General features: G+C 44.5%; 1 protein-coding gene across 5 annotated transcripts in view; it reads left to right on the forward strand.

Annotated features, from left to right (window-relative positions):
* Positions 1-21,414, forward strand: part of Kcnip1 (potassium voltage-gated channel interacting protein 1) — a 357,022-nt gene that overhangs the window by 294,386 nt on the left and 41,222 nt on the right. Inside the window, exon 1 of one of the 5 annotated variants that reach the window (XM_060363872.1) lies at positions 15,114-15,285. The exons of the other annotated variants lie outside the window; for them this stretch is intronic. Coding sequence (XP_060219855.1) covers positions 15,177-15,285 — 109 coding nt within the window. The 5' untranslated portion in view covers positions 15,114-15,176. Of the gene's footprint in view, positions 1-15,113; positions 15,286-21,414 lie in introns of those variants that run through there. 5 annotated transcript variants of the gene reach the window in all.

Here is a 21,414-nt window from a genome sequence, read left to right on the forward strand (position 1 = left end):
AAGAAAAGGGAGGGGACGGGAGGGAAGGGAAGGAAGGGGAGGGGAGGATTCTGCAGCCACAGGCCACTTCAAGGTCACATCTCTAATGACTTAAGGACCTCCCATGAGACCCCATCTCTCAAAGGTTCCTCTACTTTTTGGTAATGCCACCCTAGGGACCAAGCCGTAGCACTTTAGTGGACATTCACCTAACTATTGAGAGTCTCACTAAAAAGAAGCCCTGACCATTTCCTAGAAATCTTTCCCTACAGTTAATTTTGTTCCTGTCTCAGCATGTGGTGTGAGAGCGTGAGCACATGTTTTAATTAACCTGTACAGCAAAGGGGATGGAAGCTCTAAACCCCAGAAGCCCTTTCTGCAAAAGGTCCTGGGCTCAGATAATAAAATGGCGCTTTCATTCTCATTAATGGGCAATTGATTTAAGGACCAGACCTGGTGGGTTATTGATCAGTGTTAATCATTAGAAAATGCCAAGTTAATGAATCTAACTGCCATGAGAACCTAGTGGGATTTGAGGAAAGCCAGTTAGACACAATAACCTTGTCCCCTTCCAGTTATGCAAAAATGTGGATTTTTTTTCTGAGGGAGGCAGGCAGCAAGTAGGGACAGGCTGAGCAACCTGGACAGACCGTGCTAAGCCTCTAAGTGTGCCTCAGCTTCTGCAAGAGCCAATATTTCATTTGAAAATATTTTTCTATTTACAGAAAATCTGCAGGCTCTCTGTCCTGCCAGGGTTAGTCTTGTCACAGTAATTGCTATATTAGTATTATTAATTAAAGTTTATATTTAATTTAGATTGCCTCCTTTCTCACTAACTATCCTTTCTCAGTTCCTGGGCATCACCTCACATTCAGTGATCAAGCCTCCTCAGGCATCTCCTGGTTGAGTTTCTTTGTCTTTCCTTTATTTTTATGACTCTGGCAGATATCTCTTTTTCTTTTTAATGTATAAGTGTGTCTGTGTGCCAAATACATGCCTGGTACCTACAGAACACAGAAGAAGGCATCAGATCCCCTGCTGCTCAAGTTACTGATGGTTGTGAGCTGCAATGTAGGGTCTGGGAGTTAGCCCAAGATCCTCTGGTAGAGCAGCCAGTGATTTTAACCACTGAGCCATCTCTCCACTCCTGACCTTGACAGTTTTAAAGAGACATTCAGCAGATGTTTGGCTTTTGGTGTTGGCTTTTCATAAAGTACATCTCTCAAGGTGTCCAGGAATCTGGTTTTTTCTGGGTCTGACTCATTTCACATAACAGGATGTCCTCTCGTTCCATCCATGTTGCTGCAAATGCCACTTTTTTTTCTTTAGTTTTTCTAGACAGGATTTCTCTGTATAGCTCTGGCTGTTCTGGAACTCGAGCTATAGACCAGTTTGGCCTCGAACTCACAGAGATCCATCTACTTCTGCCTCTTGAGTGCTAAGATTATAGGTGTGAGCCACTCTCCCCCCAAAGTCTCGTTTTTATGGCTGAATGGTATTCCAGTGGTGTGTGTACGTGTGTGCGTGTGTGCATGTGCGTGTGTGCGTGTGTGTGTGTGTGTGTATGTGTATGTCTTCTCCATCCACTGCCCCTCATTGATGGGCCTCTAGAACAATCCCATATTGTGAATGACCGACCCTGCAATAAACACCCACAGGCTGGGAGCTCTCCGCTATGCTACTTCATTTCCTTGGTTCTGTGTACCCAGGAGGAATCCTGTAGATGTTTTGCAGAATGTCCCTCCACTGGGTTTTATCTGAAATCCCCATCTTGATTGATCTGAGGTTTGGAGAGGAAGAACATAAGAGGCAGATGCCATCATTTCACGATGTTTGAAGGGTCACACTGTTGGTACTGACTCACCACTGCTGATGGTGACCATTGATCCCTGGTAAGCTAGTGTGTTTCAGTAACTCTCCCTCCCAATTTGTACAGCTCTCTCAGGAAGAAAGTCATTCTGCACAGCTCACAGTTCAGCAGTAAGGCTTCATTGCCCACCTCACTGAGGGTGTGGGCTCAGGATGTTTACATTAATGCTTTGGGTCATGATCTAATACTATTTTTCTTATTTTGTTAGAGTTATCTCACTGCAGACTACAGAGAGCTCCTTTGGTTTGCACTTGCAGCCCCTTGTGTGACTCTGCCTCTGAGGGGTGTGTGTGTGTGTGTGTGTGTGTGTGTGTGTTTGTCTAAGAACTTCCTTGCTTTTGCACTACACAGTACTCTAGGCCCCTCTTGCACATTTTCTGCCAAATCCCTGGAGTCAGTCATTTCTCCAAGGGACCCAGCCCTTCATTAGTTTTCATCATGAATTGTCATTTGTTTTGTTTCCTTTATTAAGTAAGAAACTAGGCCATATTCACTGTGGAGAATTTTTGCAAGTGTGTGGAGGAGCAAAGATGAAAATAAATATTCCTCATAACCTAAGGGCAGAGAAAGCCACCATAGACACCTTGGAGTATTTTCCCAGGTCCTGCCAGAAGCACTCTCTCCTCTGTGTGTGTGTGTGTGTGTGTGTGTGTGTGTGTGTGTGTGTAGTGTGTGTGTGTGTATGTTTTTCCTGCATGTATATAATTATATGCATATAGCCTCTGGAACTGGAGTTACAATAGTGGTGAGCTACCACGTGCTGTGGGTTCTGAACCCAGGTCCCCTGCAAGACTCTTTACCAATGTGCCATCTCTGAGGGCCCTAGATACTAGCTTTTGAGAAGTCCTTTCCGTGTTTCCTACCTGAGCTCTGCCAGACCCAAGTGCGCCCTCAGGGACCATGAGCCATCCCACCTTCTGCCCCTGTAGCTATGGCTGGAAAACAGGAATCATGTGGGTCTTTTGGACCTTTCTGTTCCCTGGGCTCTTTTGGACTCCTCCCTCACAGGCCTGAGAGGCCAAGAGTTGGGAAGGGTCCATCAGACTCTGAGAGGTGAACATACTTTTCTGTGAGCCACAGCTGACCTGACTTTCCTGGTCTCCAAGGAAAGGATGGGTAACAGGACCTGGCAAGTAAAAGCTGTTCTTATTTTTATAATATTGTTATTAATGCCCCCAAAATGCAAGCACTTAATAACTGAAGTTCAGGCCTCTGTGTGGGAGAATCTCTGGTGTGTGTCCTACAGACCCCTGGCTAGGGAAGCGAAACAGCACCAGATTAGAGCCAAGAGTCTTGGGTCCAACTGATGACTCTACACTCTGGCATAGAACAGATAGCTTACCTGGACATAGGCCCCTGTGTCTGTCCTCGTCAGTCTGAGGATTGTTTCTAAGCACCTAAAAGGCCCTAAAAATCTGTTCATTCCTGAGCATTTCAGAAACCATTACTTTCCTTCACTAGCGAGTAAGACCGTGGGCTGAGGGAGTTCAGGATAGAAAACTGATGCAAATGGTCATGCTTGGGTCATGCGGGGACTGACAAAGGGGAGAAAGAGAGCGCAAACATCCAGCATTATCAGCCACTGGTGGACAGCCTACTGGCTGGGGTCAGGCTTTGCCATGCTGTGTGGGCAGGGTGTCCGCTTGATTCCTGGATTCTGGCTAGATGGGCCCTGATGGTGCCTGTGAATGGGTGACTGGACTTGGGGATGCCAGAGACTCTGGAAGAAGAACTAGACCACTTTCAGGCTAGAAAGTCACTAGGCATTTTAGATAAAATTATTACACTGGTCCTCCCTCCAAGGAGTACTCTCCCTGTGTGCCCAAGCTGGGACTTGTGATTGCAACATTACTGCCCCCCCCCGGACACCCCGCTTCCTTCTCTCAGAATTTACTATCCCGTCCAATCAAGCAGCCTACTCATTTGAACCTCTGAGCCGTCAAATGAAGCTCTCCCCAGACCTTACTGCCGGCCCTTAGTACACAGGAAGGAGGTCTGTGTTTGTTGAATGAACGGATTCAGGTAGACCAGAATAATCTCCCCAGCTCAGTGTCGTAAAAGAGATAAGCATGGAATTTATATAATTTGAGGTAAACTGCCTAATCTCTAGGAGTTTCAGTCTCACTTCCTGCATAGTAGTAAGACTTTTCCCTCACTTCAGAGAATTGAGACTGTCTGTGTATGTTGAGTAAAATAACATACACACTGTCACTGTATACCACTACTTGAATGTCCCCTATGTCCTGGTGTTGTATTAAGCTGTCTATGATATATTTAAACTGATGAATATAGTGACACTTAACAAATCCTGGCTTCCTCTCCCAGAACTAATGTCAAGTTTATTTCTTAAAAAGATGGGTGGATGGATGAATGACGGATGATGAATGGATGGTGGATGCATAGTTGGGGGGGGGGGGGCAGTGGATAGATGAAGGCTAGACGGAGCATCCTTCTAGTAGCAGTGGCTAGCATAAGTGTGGAGATCCTACTGGCAGGGTGAAAGGTTGCAACACTGTGGGATAACTATCCTGGACTTCAGAGAGCCCCTGGGTGTGAAGATTTGGCTTTAATTAAAGCCTCAGCACAGTGTTAAATGCCATTTATTTTAGTTCATAATTAACACTAATGAGACGAGCAGATCACAAACCACACGCATTTTGAGAAAGTGAAAAACAGCATCAGAGCTCAGTGGTTTCCGCTTCTGCTCTCCCGGCCCGGCATGCTATGTTCAATTAAAAGTTTTGAGGAGATATTGCAATGATGCTTCTTGTCTTTGCAGTAATGAAGCATATTAATTTGAGTGTGATGAATACAATATTCCACTGACTTTTTATTCCCTTATCTACAAAAGTTTAAAATAATAGGCCAGTTAAAATCAGGGGAGATGAATGCAGGTTTTGCCTAGGACTCCTATTCACCAACCCAACAACTGAAGGAGCAAAAGTGTGAGGCTGCATCTGAGGCTGACTCTACCATAGGATCACAGCTGGCAGACCTTACTCATATGGACACTTACGGATCAGGACAAAATATGTACTGTATCTGGGATCAACAAACTGGCTCTAGGCTGCCTTCCAGTATTGTTTTCTCTGAATGGTGATTAGATGGTTGCATGGATGGATAGAGAGATGAACAAAATGACTTCCAAGTTCCCATCTTCCCCAAAGTAGTAAATCAAGTCTTTTTTTTTTCTTTTTTCTTAATTTATTTATTTTTTAATATTAATCACAGGTTATTAACTTTGTATCCCAGACGTAACCCCCTCGTCATTCCCTCCCAATCCCACCCTCTCTCTCTCTCACATCTCTTCTCTGCCCCTTTCCAAGTCCACTAATAGGGAAGGACCTCCTCCCCTTTCATCTGACCCTAGCTTATCAAGTCTCTTCAGGACTGGCTGCAATGTCCTCTTCTGTGGCCTAGCAGGGCTGCTCCTCCCTGGGGCGGGGGGGGGGGGGAGTTGAAGAGCTCACCATTGAGTTCATGTCAGAAATAGTCCCTGTTTCCCTTATTAGAGAACCCATTTGTACACTGAGCTACCGTGGGCTATATCCGAGCAGGGGTTCTAGGCTATATCCACACATGGTCCTTGGTTGGAGAAACAGTCTCATGAAAGACCCCTGTGCCCTGATATATTTGGTCCTTGTGGCGCTCCTGGACTCTCCAGGTCTTACTAACTCCCCCTTCTTTCATATGATTCCCTGCACTCTGTCAAAGGTTTGGTTATGAGTCTTAGTATCTGCTTTGATACACTGCTGGGTAGAGTCTTTCAGAGGCCCTAATGGGATGGACATTGGATGTAGGAGAAAACAAGTAACAGGACAGGTCAAGTCTATTATAGAACTCATCTGACTCTTCCAAAACGTATATGTTAGAGGCAGCGTTCAGGGCTAGTTCTCTGCCTCTTTACTCTAGGGCAACATCTATCCATTACAGATCCAGCCTGAGCTTAGCTACTGCCCATGGGCTCTTTCTCCTCTGAAGTAGAGGCTTCCTGAATGCAGCAGGCTTCTGGGCACACTGAGCCTTCCTCAACAAATTGCATTGGAAGTGGTATCTTGGAACAGGTCTGTGAGCCAGGCATGTAGTCCAGGCATCTCCCTAATGACTTCTGAAGAGCTGCCCATGTCTACATGTTCCTCTACTCACTAACTCCCCCTGGCCGCTGAGACATCTGAGGCAACCTCAGGCAGATACCCTGTCTCTGTGTACTGTCTCCCTACACTCTGTTGCCCATCTTGTGGACATTCTACACACACACACACACACACACACACACACACACAAGCAAACACACACTGTCATTCTTTTGCTTAAAACCCATTTGTTTAGCCTAAAAATAAAAAAATTCTTTATATAGTCTCTGGCTCTCTGCATATCCCACACTGCATATAAAGGCCCATCTAACTTGACTGCCATGGCTCCTCTGCCTCTATCACTCCTAACACTTTTCAACTTCAGCCTCCTCCTTGCTCAGCTCCTTTACATGCGCTTTTGGTTGAATGTTCTTGCCTCACCTCTCTCCTAGTTAATGTTTATTTATCCGCCACTCTTAACTCAAATCACTTCCAGGAAGACATCTGGAATGAAACCCCTGGCACCAATTCCATCCAGCCAATGTTTGTCTCGGGGTTTATGCTGCCACAGCTCTGAGTAGCATTCCTTCTCAGAACTGTCACAGCAGATGATCATATAGCTGTGCTTTTTTTTTTTTTTGAATCATGGATGTCTCCCTGACTAGGCCATTTGTAGTAAACAATGGTGCTGAACACAGAGTCTGCTTTATAAAAGATGTTCAGTACATAAGCACTGTGTGGCTGGATTAATTAATTAATTAATGCCCAATTCAAATGCTTTGTTCTTAGGCCAGAGAGATGGCTCAGCAGTTAAGAGCACTCTAGACTTTGGCTACCAGCACCAAAGCCATATAAGGCAGCTTAAAACCACCAGCAAGTCCAGCTCTACGGCACTGCACAGCCTATTCTGGCCTCCGCAGACACCTACACACATGCACACACATACAGACACAGACACACACACATATAAATCTTAAAAATAAATATAATTTTTAAATCAGGGTTGTGTTCTTCCTACTTCTCTGTACTGCTTACGGTTTTGGACTTCTTCTTGCTCCCCGGAGCACTTACTTTGTGCTTGGCTTTATGTCAGGAACTTAAACACCTAGCATTATCCTGCTTTCAATCAGCTGAGCACATAACAAGAGATGCACGATTACTCACCAGCAGTGCAGTGTGTCATGTTCCACAAAGCCCGTGAGCATGGGGCTCCCTGGAAGCAGAAGAAAACCTCCTACTCCTTGCGGGGGAGGCTTCACAAAACAACAACAACAAAAAACAATACAAAAAAACAAAGAAATAAACATAAACTGAGCCTGAAAAAAAAAAGTGTCGACCCAGAAAAATCCAGGCAGACTCAGGGCTTCAGCTGATAGACCCCATGTTGAAAACTTGGAAGGCAGGGGGACCAGTGCTGGGAGAAAAACAACCACTATGGTGACTCCCAGCCTGGGAGGGAGGATCTGGGCTGGAGAAGGGAGGCTGGGAGGTCAGGAGGCACCTTGAACCAACAACTGTCAGCAGCAGCTAAAGATGGCAGCCTTGGAGACTGGGCAAAAGGGTCTGGCCATGAGACCTCAAATTCGAGGAGTTCCCTCTGGCGACACTGTAGAGAAGAGTGTTCATGTTTCAAGTGAGGGACTCCAGCTCTCGGGGGACCAAGGTGGACTCACACTTCTCCCCAGAACCTAAGCTGTCTCGCTCCTTGGGGGGTGGGGAGGCTTGGTACGGCTGACCTTGCTCATTCATTGCAGGGAGAATTCATTTCAGGGTGGGAAATTTTTTAAAAAGTACAAGATTAAGCAGTGTAATCAGCTGCTGCTGAGAATTGGAAATGCAATAAATAATAATAGCGTTGAGAGCTGTTTTTAATAACTCACCAGTGTAATTTAGCCTCTGCTTCTTGGAGCATATGTAAAACATGTCAGAATGGGTGTACTGGCAAATGCCTCATTGCCAGCCTCTGAAGACAAATGTCTTCCCAGGAGGGAGGGGGATGGAGGAGAACTCGGAGGACTCTGTTGAAAATGAGCTGCAGGAAGGCAGGCATTGTTCATTTGGACTCTGCCAACTCCACACTGTGACCTCTTGCCCAGGTCTCACTGGGTTGTCTTCAAAGGTGGACAGGTTAACAGCAATAACACTAGAAGAGGGTACTTCTAATCTGAGGGACAAAGAGTTGTTTGTGGACTCTAGAATCGCCGGTGGCATGCAGTTGGTGTTCCGATGAACGGTCATCCTGGTTTGCCTGGTACAGCAGGTCCCTGGGGATAGGGTGCCTTGGCAGTATTTGTTTTACTGTCTCCAGTTACTGAGTACATCTGCAACCACTGAAATACGTTGTTTGAAGTGTTTGTTAAATTCCGACTGTCAGCAGTTCCTGTGGACTGCCCTGCTTGCGAGGGTCCAAATTGTCATAATGGAACTAGGAGCCTCCAGACCTTAGGGAGACAACATGGCACCCTTGAAGTGAAAGGGTCATTGTTGTCAGAGAGACAATGTTCAACGAGGAAGTTGACCGTGACACCTGATAATTGCAGTCACCTGTCACTTAATCTCTATCACAATACTGTGGTGTTGCTCCTTAGGGACTTTATCCTACAGATGAGGACTGTGGAGCTTAGATATCTTTTCTAAGGCAGGAGCTGGTAAATAATTGTCCATGGGGCCTGATGGCAGTGCCATCTAACGTCAGAGCCTATGCCATCAAACTTGCAACCCTGTGCTGCCAGTTTGTAGAGTTAGGGGGAGTTCTGAGAAGCTGTCCAACAAGCAACAGAAACTGGTAAACGACTCTTTAACTGAAGGACATGATTTAACTGAAGGACATGATTTCTCATCCTTTGCTGAGTCCTCTCTGGGGAGATGTAACATCTGTGTCTTTGTCAAAGCGTTATTAGTGTCCTGTCACTGGCCATCCTTGTCCAGTTCACTCTCCGTGCCTTCAAAGCCTCAGGTTTGTGGCATACAGAATGTGTTTTACTAGTTGAAGTATACATTAGGTAAATGGCTTTGGAAGGTAATTGAAAATATCGAGTGAGTCAGGAAACACACCTGTGAGGCGGTCATCCTCTGGGGCTGTCTGGAAGGCAAATTCACCCACCTCTGTTCATGGTTGGGGCCAATATTCTTTGTTGTGCTGTGGGAGCTGCTGTGTGCATCTGGGAACTGCAGCATCCCAGGCAATTTCTTCCTATAGTGACAGAAATGAAGGAGAAGGAAGAAAGGGGAGAGAGGAGAGGCCTGCAGTTAATCAGCTTAAGCCAGATCATTAGGCTGGGTTACAAATGTGTGCATTGCCTCGGAATTTCTACTGAGATTCTGACAGGGCCCAGCGCCCTCCTGAGAAAGCAGAGGAGGAAATATGGAAACAAGCCAGTGGGTATCTAAACACCATTTTTCGCTGGTATTATTTTGACTGACAACAGCCAAATTTTTCCAAGACTAACGAGTGGAGAGCCCCTGATGACCCACGCAAATGCTAGTGCTTGGCGCCCTTTCACTGTTCGTGGAAACGGAGCTCTGCTCTCTGGGCTGTTTCAGGCCAGCACAGCTTTGCTCCTGAGCCTGGAGCCAAGGAAGGAGAGGCAGATGTTCAGGAGATTGAAAAGGGAGAAGACGTGTTGCAAGCTAAAAGTCTGGAGAACTGGTCCCTGACAGTCCATTCCTACAACAAGGCCCAGGGTCCTTCCAATTTGACTTCCCCAAATGCCTGCAAGGGGATTTCTCCAGGGATTTTTCTAAACGCCAAGGGCAGAAACCAGCGGGTTTCTCTGTAGTCGTCTCCCTTTCCTCTCCTTGGTCTCCATGGAGCCAATTGTCAAACAAGAAGATCCCAGTGGAAAACGGGCTCCTGGGGACTGAAATGGGAATTTGGATAGGAGTGGGTTTGTGGGAGAGTGGGGAAGGAAATGAGAGTGGAAAGCCAGGCCAGCCAGATTCAGGAAAAGCTGCCTAAAGCAAGGTACCTCTTCCCAGAGAAAGGATTCTGACAGGGCTGCTAGCAAGGTGTATCTTTCATCCTCGATCTAAAATTGCGCTGTTACGATGACACCGGTGAAAACTGCCTTCATTGCTGCAATAATTAAGACAAAAGAGAAAAAAAAACAGCATAGTGTCAAGCATGGAGCCTTCTCATGGAAGCTATGCACAGGAAGTTTCCTTCCCTTGCCCTCAATTTCTTATCTGAACAACAGGTCATGTTGTATACTAACTAAAAAGCTAATTAGGAGCCGTGGCGCAGTGCGTTCTCAACAAGGATTTACTGGAAAACAGAAATATACAAAGAGTTTTAAAGAGTTAAACAGTAATTTGCAAGTAAGTCCTTTTAATGGGGCCTTCTAGATAGTGTGAACATTCTGGTGGCTGTAAGGCTTTTCTCCTGTTCTAGTTACAGTGTACACAGAATTAGGGGACAGGCAGCAACTGAGATTAGAAAGAAATAAGGGAAGAGGGAGAGAGAGGGGTAGGAAGAAAGGTAGATATCATTGCTGTGTTATTGTACAATTACTATCATCATTAGAAAACTAATTTAAACAAGCCAAGCCTGTGCCCCAAAAGGGCACCAAGCAAAGAGCTAGGCTCAAGAACACAGAAACAGTTTTCTCATTTTGACTGGTGATGGGAATAATAATGATTTTTCTCTCTGAACCATATAACCATTTTGCAGTTAAATAATTTGCTTTCGGGCCAGATCAGGAGCTCTTAGGCAGTGCTCTGAGGGATTCTTTCATTGCTTTTGCACCTTTTTAAAGAAAAGAAAACTCCAGGTGCACTCGTTGGCATTATATTTATACCGACTGCAGCAGAACATTCCATAAAATGAGGCTCCTACCAAATTAGCTTATCCAAATGAAGTTTAGACAGTACCTTAGCAGGGGGATCAACTGAACAATTCATCCCAATGGCCCAAGAGTTGGAGAACCACCCAGAAAAGCCACATGCTAGCAGCAGTGTGAAGACTCGAGTGTATAGATGGGGTGTCACATGTGTTCTCAGCCAGCCAAATGGATGGCTCCCTCCTGTGGGTCACTGAACCACAGGGTCCCTGCATTAGTTTCAGATTTCGTAAGAGCAAACTAGCTGGGGGGTACAGATGTAAGCAGCTAAAATAGAACTTGATTTCATGACTGCTTGGGGCAGACTCTCGGGCAGCGTTTAAGCAGCAACAAATTATTCTCAGCTGAGAACATCTGTCTGGAAGGAGGAGTTCTGGCTGAAGAACGGAAGTTCACCAACCCAGAGAGTTTCAGAGGAAGTCTGAAATATACCCCTTCCATTCCCTATATCTAAACCTGCCAAATAGACAACTCTTGACTTGTCGGTTCTGTTTCAGAGATGCGCCGACTCGGGGACCAACGAGGAGGTGAGGTGAACACGTAAATCAGTCAGTCTGGCCTCCTCTCTCCTGTACAACTGTTCAGTTATGTACAGGGGCTTGCTAAGCACGCTGTGGCACTGCCTTGCTTCGTTATCGCAATAAGACCATTAAGGGTACAGTTCAGTGGTCCCATGTGCAGCTACACTAGGCAAAGCCATAGGATTGATCTACGACATGGAAATAAGGAAGAGGAGAGATTAAAATGTCTTGACCCAGGTCACCCATCTACAAGGTGACGGGTAAAATCCACACCTGGGAACGCTATGGCTATTTGGCAGATTTTCACCACTTGTAAGGGGTTGACTTCTTGATTTCAGGGATTCCTGAGAGATCTCACAACACAGGGTGGGACTCACCCACCTATGAGAGTGTGAGACCCATGTCAGAACCCGGCCCTTTGTGGTTTTAGAGTCAGAACAAGAGTTAGAAATCTAATACCTACAACCAAAAATCACTCAGTGAGACTTAGGGGATGGAGCCTTCGTTTCTTTTGGCAAATGCCTGCTAGCATCAATGAAGGATTGAAGAAGGTCAGCCAGGTGAAAACTCTTACCCAAAAATAGTTACTCGGCACAAATTAAAGAGAAAATTGTCGAGTCCTGGGCATGCTTAGATTGTCAAAATAAACAGACTTAACTTATAACCCACTGGAAATAAGAAATAGTAATTTGCAAAAATGGATTTCACAAATGGTCCAACAAGAGCAAAATTTTCTCATCAAGTAAAACATGGAACAGTAAGGGGGAACTGTGGGTAGGGGACGCTCTATACAGAGCCCTGTGGGTAGAGGTAGCTGTGATGTGAGAGGCAGTTTCTAGAGCCAGGGAGTCACGAGGCTCTCACAAATGCCAAAGCATAGACAGACATATACTTCTGTCAGCTCTGTGTCCAGGGATGCTGCAGTCTTGGAGTCAAGTGGGCGGGGCACTATCCAGGAGACCTGAGTTTCCCTCCTATCTTCTGGAAACAAGGAAAAGTGCTGCCTGCACCTTTCAGTTTCTTGGAAGTAGTAGTTTGATGTTCCTGCTGTTGCTAAAATGTAGGGTTATGAGACAATCAGAAGAAAAATTTGAATTCATGGAAGTTTTTTAGCCTTTACAGTAGAGAAGAAAGCAGAGCCCCTTTGTGGCACTCGTTCACAGAGGACTTGGCAGGCAATTAAATCTGGTTTCCTGCATCTTACAGATACTCAAAAATACCTGATGGTACAATGAAGTGGAAATGTGTGTGAAGTCAAATAGGGAAATAAGTGGAAACGGGGAGTAGGGCAGAAGCCCAGGAGAGGAGCTAAGATGGAGCCATCTGCCCAGAGCTGTCAGCTGAAGTGGTAAGCATGCATGCCCACATCTGCAAAGATGGAGAATGCAGAGGCAAAAGGATCCAGAGCAGAACAGTCTTAGGGAGCTGAGAGTAACTACAGAGGAAGAGGTAAAGTGAGGGGAAGGGACAGGTGCGGACAAGGCTCAGGCTAGGGATGCCAGGACAAAGGGCTGACTTAGTGGAAAACTGGGGGTCTTCCACGCCTATTGTCACTTCACATGCCTGGATACCCTGATCCTGGTGGGGCCACAGAAGCTAGGCCTCAGAGGTAGGAGATGTGCTTAATCATGAAGGCCCTTTATAGGTTTCCTTCTGGATAGATGGAATCTGGAAGGGCATTGTGGTCTTATAAACCAGGAACCGTGAGGAGATAAAAAGAATTACTCATTTATAACATTTCCTGACTTCTGAAGTATAAATGTTTCTACCATGCTGACAACTATCTTACTAGTTTTGAAAAAAAAATTAGTTTTCTAAGCTGGAACAGGCTGACTCCAGGTGATATGGTTGGACACAGTTTGGCTCCTGGGGATTCAAGCACTGAAGTATTGGTCCCCAGAAGGACAATGTTGAGGTGGTGGAACCTTTAAAGAGATGGGGTGTAGAAGGCAGCAATTAGGTCACAGGTGCTCCCCCCTCCTGAATGGATTAATGCTGTCTGAAAAAAAATGAGCCTGTTCTAGTCATAAAAGGTTCTGAGACAACTGATTATATTTGGAGCAAACCTGGTTGTCCAGTCTCTCGCCTCACGTCTTGCCAAGTGACCTTTCTTGTTTACACACACACACACACACACACACACTCCTACCACTGTGATGCTGTCTGCTTTGGTGCCCTCGCCGGAGTCAAACAGATGCAAATAACAAGAACTGTGAGCTGAACAAACTTTTTATTTATAAAGCACTCCACTTAGTTTGTTAGCGCAACAAAAAATTGAATAGCACTCCAGGATACCATTGCCCAGACACCAGTGAGACTGAACACAAACACAACTGAGACATGTCAACTATTCTGCCTTTTAAAATAAGAAAAGAAAGGAAGATTTGATGGTCACACTTAGTTATTACTATTATTTTAAATTCACCCTACAGGTATGTGAGAAAAAAACCTCAATAATGGGGTCACCCTCTAATCCAGTCCCTTAATTCTCTGCAGAGGTAACCAAATTTGCCAATGATCATTATATCCATCTAGAAATAATTTATTCATATGCCAGAAGATGCGCATCTCTTTTCAACATTAAAATGGTAATGTGAAAGCAAATTGCTTTTTCATGTAATATTTTTAGAGCCCACACCCAAAGATACACAGATGTTCAAGATTGTCTTAATGGCTACATGGCATTCTTTTTCCTGGTTTGGTTTAGCCATCTCCTCAGTGATAAGCATAGAAGACTTTTCAGTCTTTTTTTTTTTTTCTTGTTCTTATAATCAAGTGGGAAAAAAATATGTCTGTCAATATTGGGACATTTAGGTATGCATCCCTACAAGGGAGATCTCTGGATCAAAGAAATGTCTTCAGTTTTACTTGCCTATCTGCTTTCCTCCTGGCAATCCTCACACGGTCGCCAGTACGGTGTGTCTCTGAGATGTGGCCCAGACATGGCTTAGTGTAGTTCTGACCTCACTCCGACCCCTCAGTGACGTCAGCTGATCCACAGAAGAGGGCCTGGGCTCCCACGGAGGCTCAGGATCCTGCAGAAGGCGGGTGTCAGGACTCTAAGTTTCCAGTCTTCCCCTATCCGTGTGCTGAGTACTTCCCTCTCCCCCGGCAAGCTCGCCTCTGGCAAGCTTCTGTGTAAGAACAGACCGAGGTCTTGCACAGAACATAAGCTTTTAGAACAAGGTCGCTCCTTTGCTTCCTCATCTTTCATTTCTGGATTGGCTCTTCCACGGCAGCCCCAGGATCACATGCTCAGCCTGACCACCAGCTTAACTCCTGACTCTGTTAAGGGACTGCCAGGAGACTAATGTAACTGTGGATGTGCCCAGTTTTTGATAACTTTCTTGGTGCTCATTTCCAGGGCCACTTCCTAATGTCAGTGCTAGAATCACCTGTATTCTGGAACTGGCTTGTCTGATTTTTCACTAGGAGTGTAAAATCAAATGGGTTTTTTTGGGGGGAGGGGAATGGGGGAGGAGAGAGAACTTTCATTTTCATCTCTGGATTTAGGATCTGAAGCAACCAATGTCTTTGTCTTTAAAACAGTGTACACTGGCACACACACACACACACACACACCAGTCCTTCGGAGAATATGCCATGAAGTGTTGGCAATTATTGTTTCTCTGGGCTAGCAGATGTTTCGGGGCTGATTAAACCTTTGGAGAAATTACCCTAGGAAACGGGGAAATAAAAGCAAAGATTGCCATAAAACGTAAAGATTGCAAGGTAGGAGGAGAGAGGTGGAGGGAGGAGTAGAAAAGCGGGAGGGAGAAAGTGAGAGGAAGCGAGGCTGGTGGAAACAAACGTGCGCTTGGAACAGCGAGAAAACAAGCGCGGTTTCCCAGCTTTCAATGCCTGCCCCTGTCCTGCTGCCAACCCGGAATCTGACATGCTGACAGAGGGCGAGTCCGAAGGACTCCAGACCTTGGGGATTGTGGTGGTCCTGTGCTCCTCCCTGAAACTATTGCACTACCTCGGGCTGATTGACTTATCGGACGGTAAGCGAGCCCCGCAGCTTCCCCGTTTTCTACGAACATGTTTTCCGCCTTTAGATTGTTGTGAAAGTAGTTCAGGGGAAAAAAAAAATACGCGGGAAATAGCGCGGAGTCCTGGAGGATTTGGGGGTATAGCCTGCACCAGCCAACCCCCTGCCCGCCTGGCGCTGTCCGCGGTGCTGAACTGTGCCGAGCCAGCGGAGCGCCTGTGTTTGCTGAGTGAGAGGAGTAAAGCGCCTACTCCTCCTGAAAGGTGTCTGATAAATATGCATGTTTTGGTAGAAGCCAAAGTCTTCTAAAAGTCATTATGATGTTGATTAACTTGCAGCAGCTGAAAATATTATAGGGAGGTAAAAATGCTAATCTCAGTGCCTAACAATTAGAAAGCATTTAAGAAACACTGGCTCTTTTCTCTAACCCTCAACCCTCATAAAGACCCTTGCTCTGAAATCACTTCATCAGCTGCGACTTTAACTTAATGAAATTGTAGCTATAAATCTGGGTCACCAGCATTGTTTATGATTGCAAAATTAGTAGTGGTTTGGAGCATTTGGGTTCCTCTCTTCTGGTTATACATAAAATATATAATGTTTTTTTTCTAACTGCATCTTCTGCATTGCTCTATAGCACATCAGAACTGGGTACTTACAAGTGACTGTTTGAGTAATAACAAGGAGGTGGAAATGTTGATTACACCAACGCTGCTGGTAATGTGTGCGTATGTTTATAGTAATATATATCAGGCCATACCCCTTAGACATGTGTAATTATTATTCTCTAATCAAAACGTTTTAATGTTGAAGACGATGGAATTTCAAACTACCCAGATTGAATTATCATACGCTGCCTACGTGTACCTACGTGTACCACATTGTCACGTGATATCTTACAAACTTGGAAAATTGAATTAAGACATTTTGAAAATAAAAGAATTGAAACGCCACACAAGAAATTTAGTAGCAAGTTTCTCAAACTTAAGGGAATTCTATTAATTTTCTTTTGTGTGCGTGCCTGATATGTTGTTCTCAGTATAATGTCTCTGATTTTTGTCACGTATAAGCCACTGGACCGATTTGTAATTTGACAAGCAGGGTATTAAACAATGCTGGCCTTCAGCAATTACAGCCAATACAATGTATATGCACATGTATTCTCTCATCACTGCATAGTGTTCCCCTCCAACAGGCACTGGAAAACTAAATTCTACACAGTAATGAAGTATGGTCTGTATATCAATAACTAGTCAAAGCTGAGGTGGGCCAAAAACTGAACTGTGACAGTGCTTGGTTGGTAGCACCTCCGAACAAGAGTCGAGAGAGTAGCTCAGTTTCCTCTTGGTTTGTAAGGATCTGGGTCTCCTTTCGGCTGGAGGTGATGGCGTGTACCTTTGACCCCAGCATTCTAGAGGCAGATGAAGATGGACCTCTGTGAGTTTGAGGCCATTCTGCTCTACCTTATGAGCTTCAAACCAGCTAAGGCAGCAGAGTGAGACGTTGCCTAAAAGAAAGAAAATCTGTGTCTTGAATTTTTCTGTCCGGTGTGTTTTTAATCTTTTCTCCAAGGAATTTTAGAGCTAGTTCTCTTAACTGAGTTTTGTGGGTTGGGATGCTAACTAAACTCTAAGTCCCTCATCTCCGCCTCAGCCCGTCCAGCTAACAGGGCTGTCTGTGTTAGGCCTGTATTTAGGAGTTATTTTAACTTTGGCTAAAATGTAGGAGAAAGTGGTTTTATAACCCTGAGATGTTGAAAGCTGAAGCATATTTAGAAAAAAAAATACTCTTCCTTTAAGGAAAAAAAAAAAAACACCTGAAATCTAAAAATCTATAAGAATAGTTCTGCGTGCATGGAGATGTGGTCTCTTCAAGTGTCCTCCCTCGACGATCCAAGATCAGCTGACACACCTACAGCAGACACAAAATGCCACTGTCGCACAACAGATTCCAGGAGGACAGGTTTCAGCCCTGCTCAGAGCTTCAGGGTAGCCCCTGAACGACACAGAAGTGAGTACAGTGCTGCTCGCTTCCTCGTGAGGTGAAGGCTGACACAGAAATGTCCTGTTCTTCCTCCTGGTATCCAGAAGTATCCACCTCCCTGTCCTCACCAGCGCTTTCAAAGGTTGTACCTTTCTGCTTTGCTGCCAGAGCGTATATCGGTCCTTTGTCTGATACTATAGAAATGGTCAGGGGGTAAATTTGAAAAGTGGGGACATACATTTAGTACTGTTGCTAGGAGCACTGCATGAAGGAGAAGAAGGAGGTGGGCATTTATTCAGCACCTATGACGCATCAAGGATAGTGAAATGCTTTTAAAAAAAAGATTTATTTATTATATATACAGTGTTCTGCCTACATGCCGGAAGAGGGCATCGGATCTCATTATAGATGGTTGGGAGCCACCATGTAGGTGCTGGGAATTGAACTCAGGACCTCTGGAAGAGCAGCCAGTGTTCTTAACCTCTGAGCCATCCCTCCAGTGAAATACTTTTATATTCAAGAAAGAATGCAACCTGCAGAGTAATAAATAATTCTGGAGAGTAGATGTCCTTATTCTTCTCACTGAGAAAAGTTTCACGGGTTAGGAAACGTCAGATAAGACTTTTTTTCTTTTTCGATAAGACTTTCAAAGATGTAATTGCTTGGCGGAAGTGCTTGCCCCTAAAGTTCCACCTTCTGCTTTATACACCTACAGCAAGTAAGTTGGTCCAGATGAGGTCTGCAATCCCTTGTTAGGCCTATAGCACAGGTGGGCTCATAGGCTACAGCCCTCACAATAAGGTGTGGAATGGCATTTTCAATGTGTTTATCACATTACAAGCTCCGTTCACCTACCGGAGTGAGTACTGAAGAGAAAGCACACCTCCAGGAAAGTGCTCTGGTAGCCACGTGACACAGTCACTCTAAGGAGAGTAGAACACCTTCATGGAGCTCATCAGTAGTCTCTCGTAAGATCTTAGCCTTATGTTTAATATATTTTCTTAGGGGCATTATTAGGATGATACAGAGATGTTGAGTACAGGATCCGAAGAGCTGGAATCCAGTCCTGGGTGAGCCTTGCACCTTGCATTATTTATGAGTTTCAGTGAGTCCTTTTCCATCTTCCTCATTTGTTAAAAATATATATATATTTTTTTTTCGAACAAGCATTCTGTTAATGCATACCAGATTACTACAAATTAGGTGTTTTGGAATAACAGGCAAGTACGCTTTCATGGTTCTGGAGGCTAGATATCTAAAAATCAAGTGTTGGAAACTCTGAAGTTTAGAGCACCTTGGGAAAGGTCTGTTCCGGACTCTTCTACCTTTAGCTTCCGGCAGCATGGCATCAGTCTCAGCATCCTCCGAGGCTCTTCTACCTCTGTGCATCTGTCTTCGTGTGGTGATTTTCTCTTTCCGTAAGGACAGCAGTCATGTCGTGTCAGGCCCTCTCTAATAACTGCATCTTAACTTCATTACATCTGCAAAGACCTTATTTCCAAATAAGGGTTGTGGTTAGAGCTTCAATAAGCCTTTCGGGACAACGCAATTCAATTTATAACAATTGGAGAAGGGCTGTAATTCGATTCATAACAGCGGCAGCCTTGCTCCGATAGCTGCATAAAGAATTAAATGAAAGACACACAGGAACAGGCCAACCTTCCTACCTATGGCTACACTTCATCTGTCCTTAACACTTCTTTGACCTAAAAGCAGTCCAATAAAAGAATGTAGTATTCATTAGGAAAAACAAAAACAAAAACCATGCATTGCTATGGCTATGTCTTTGGGGAATGTACGTCTTTCCTTTGGATTGGAAAGGGAAGAATTGGTGTAGCAGTTGGTAAAAAAGTTTGCCAAATAAGAAATCTAGAAATACCTTTTCCCTGTGTGCTGTGTCACGATGCATGCTCAGCTTCCACTGCAGTGCCTGCTAATCGTTTGAACATGTTATCACTTTTGCCTAATGGAGGATTGCAAGTGCTTCATAGGGTGGGGTGAGGGCAGGTGAGCAGATTCTAGCAGTTCAGAAGACTTTGCTAGTTCACCAAAGTTTGCTATCTCTCTGTTTACCTGCTGCTTGGTGGGCCGGCCTTACCAGTGACCTCATCTCCGCCAGATAAGATCCCCATTTTCCCAGAGAGTCATGGCTAGTTATATCTATCCATAGCAGCTTCAGAAGGCATTCGGCACTCCAGGTCAAGCTACTGACTGAGACAGCAAGGCACACACATTAGTGTCTTTCAAAGAGGGTTCTCCTATAGCCTTACCTCATGTCTGTCTAAGGAAAGGATGATTTTATTATGTCTATATAACACACTCATGAAATCACTAATAACACAAGCAATAAAGAGCTTCAACCAAAACTAAGAGTAGCAACAATAATTAAAATTCTTGGAGAAATAATGAGAATCCAGGTTCTTTGAGGCCCTGGAATCAATCTTCTATGCATTCTATATTAGCAGAAACATGCACTAACACTGTTACTCTGGAGGCTTGCTAAACCACTCAATAGTTAAAAGATTGGACATGGTTTTTAAGAATCCCACTATTACAAGTGCTTGCATCTAACCGTTTTTTACAGGATTATCACTTTTCTAATACTTCAAACATTACCCATACAGTCTTTGCCTTAAACGTCAGAACAGTTCTACAATATACAAAAGCTGCATATTGTCTATGAACCAAATTATAGTTCTAAAAAACACTGGGACTTGAGCTCTCTCTTCAAACAGAATGACCAAGAAGTAACTATTTCAAGACTTTACATTTCTTCTGTCTAAATATAATAGCCATGTGCGTAAATTGTACCTGTAACCTGAGGAGTATAGCTAATAAACTTGGTGAGCATCTAGGCTATTTATCACCACCTGATACAGCCGGGTTGGTAGAAAGCCGAATAATTGCTGCCTAAAGAGACCCAGGTTTAAGCCCTTAGAATGTGTATCAGTCACCTTTAAAGGAAAGGTTCTTTACAGATGTGACAAAGTTAAAGGGCCTGAGATAAGATTATCCCGGATTATTGGGTGGGTCCTAGATACCAGCACAAATGTCCTGAGATGCTAATAAAGTTGAGACACGGAAGAGAAGACAGGGAGCAAGAAACAGGGGTTGGAGTGATGTGTTGGTAAGTCAAGGGGTGCTGGCAGTCCCCTGTGCCCAAAGCTGGAAGAGGCAAATAATTAGTTTCTGCGGAACCCCCCAAAGCTGTGGCCCTGCCAACTCCTTCATTTCAGCATAAGATCTTGAACTTCTGGCCTCTGGTGCTGAGTATAAATTTTTACTAGTTTAGCTATCAGCTTTTAGTAATTTGTTGTGACAGCCTTAGGAAAATAATGCGTAAGCCTTTTAAAGCATGTCTTCATTTGCGATAATAGAATATGAAGTAAAATTCATACACTTAAAAGCTCAGAAATGGACAGGCCTATTGATCCAGAATGCTAGTAATATGAGGACTCAGGTTACATTTTCTCAGCATTAGAGGAAAGATGAGAAGTAGCAGGCCTGACCTCTTGTCAGCACCAATGTGAGGGACAGGAGAGATTTCCCTTAAGGGTGAAGGGCAGCAATAAGACAACACATCCAGTGTGTGCCGAGCTAAACTCTTCATAGGAAAAACTTACCCTTTTCCCTGGGCTGGAGAGATGGCCCCCTGGTTAAAAGTATGTACTATTCTTGCAAAGAACCTGAGTCTGGTTTTCAGCACCTCTTTGGGTCCAGCACCCTCTTCTGGACTCTGCTGGCACCTGCACTCATCATGCACATACCCACACAGAAACACGTTCACCTACATGTCATTTTTTCTTTAATTAAAGTTTTATTTTTTATATTAATTATAGTTTATTTACTTTGTATCCCAGATGTAACCCCCTCATACATGTCACTTTTAAACAATAAAGGTAAATTTAAATAAAAACAATGAGCCGAGTAACAGATTTTTCCTCTGCAAATTTTCCTCTTGCCTCTTCTTCCTTCTGCTCATTTTTAGGGCTTCTGTAGATGTGGTCATAGTTTAAACATATTTAGCCTTTGATTGCTTATCTGTTTGCTTTAAACAGTGTCTCTGACCCAGCATCTCCAAGATATGAGAAGACAAGAACACCTTCACTTCCTCCCACCTTTCCCATGCTGGCTACCAAGTCCATTCATTACATTGTCA

Source organism: Meriones unguiculatus, chromosome 11 (genome assembly GCF_030254825.1).
Source record: "Meriones unguiculatus strain TT.TT164.6M chromosome 11, Bangor_MerUng_6.1, whole genome shotgun sequence".
Taxonomy (NCBI): Eukaryota; Metazoa; Chordata; class Mammalia; order Rodentia; family Muridae; genus Meriones; species Meriones unguiculatus.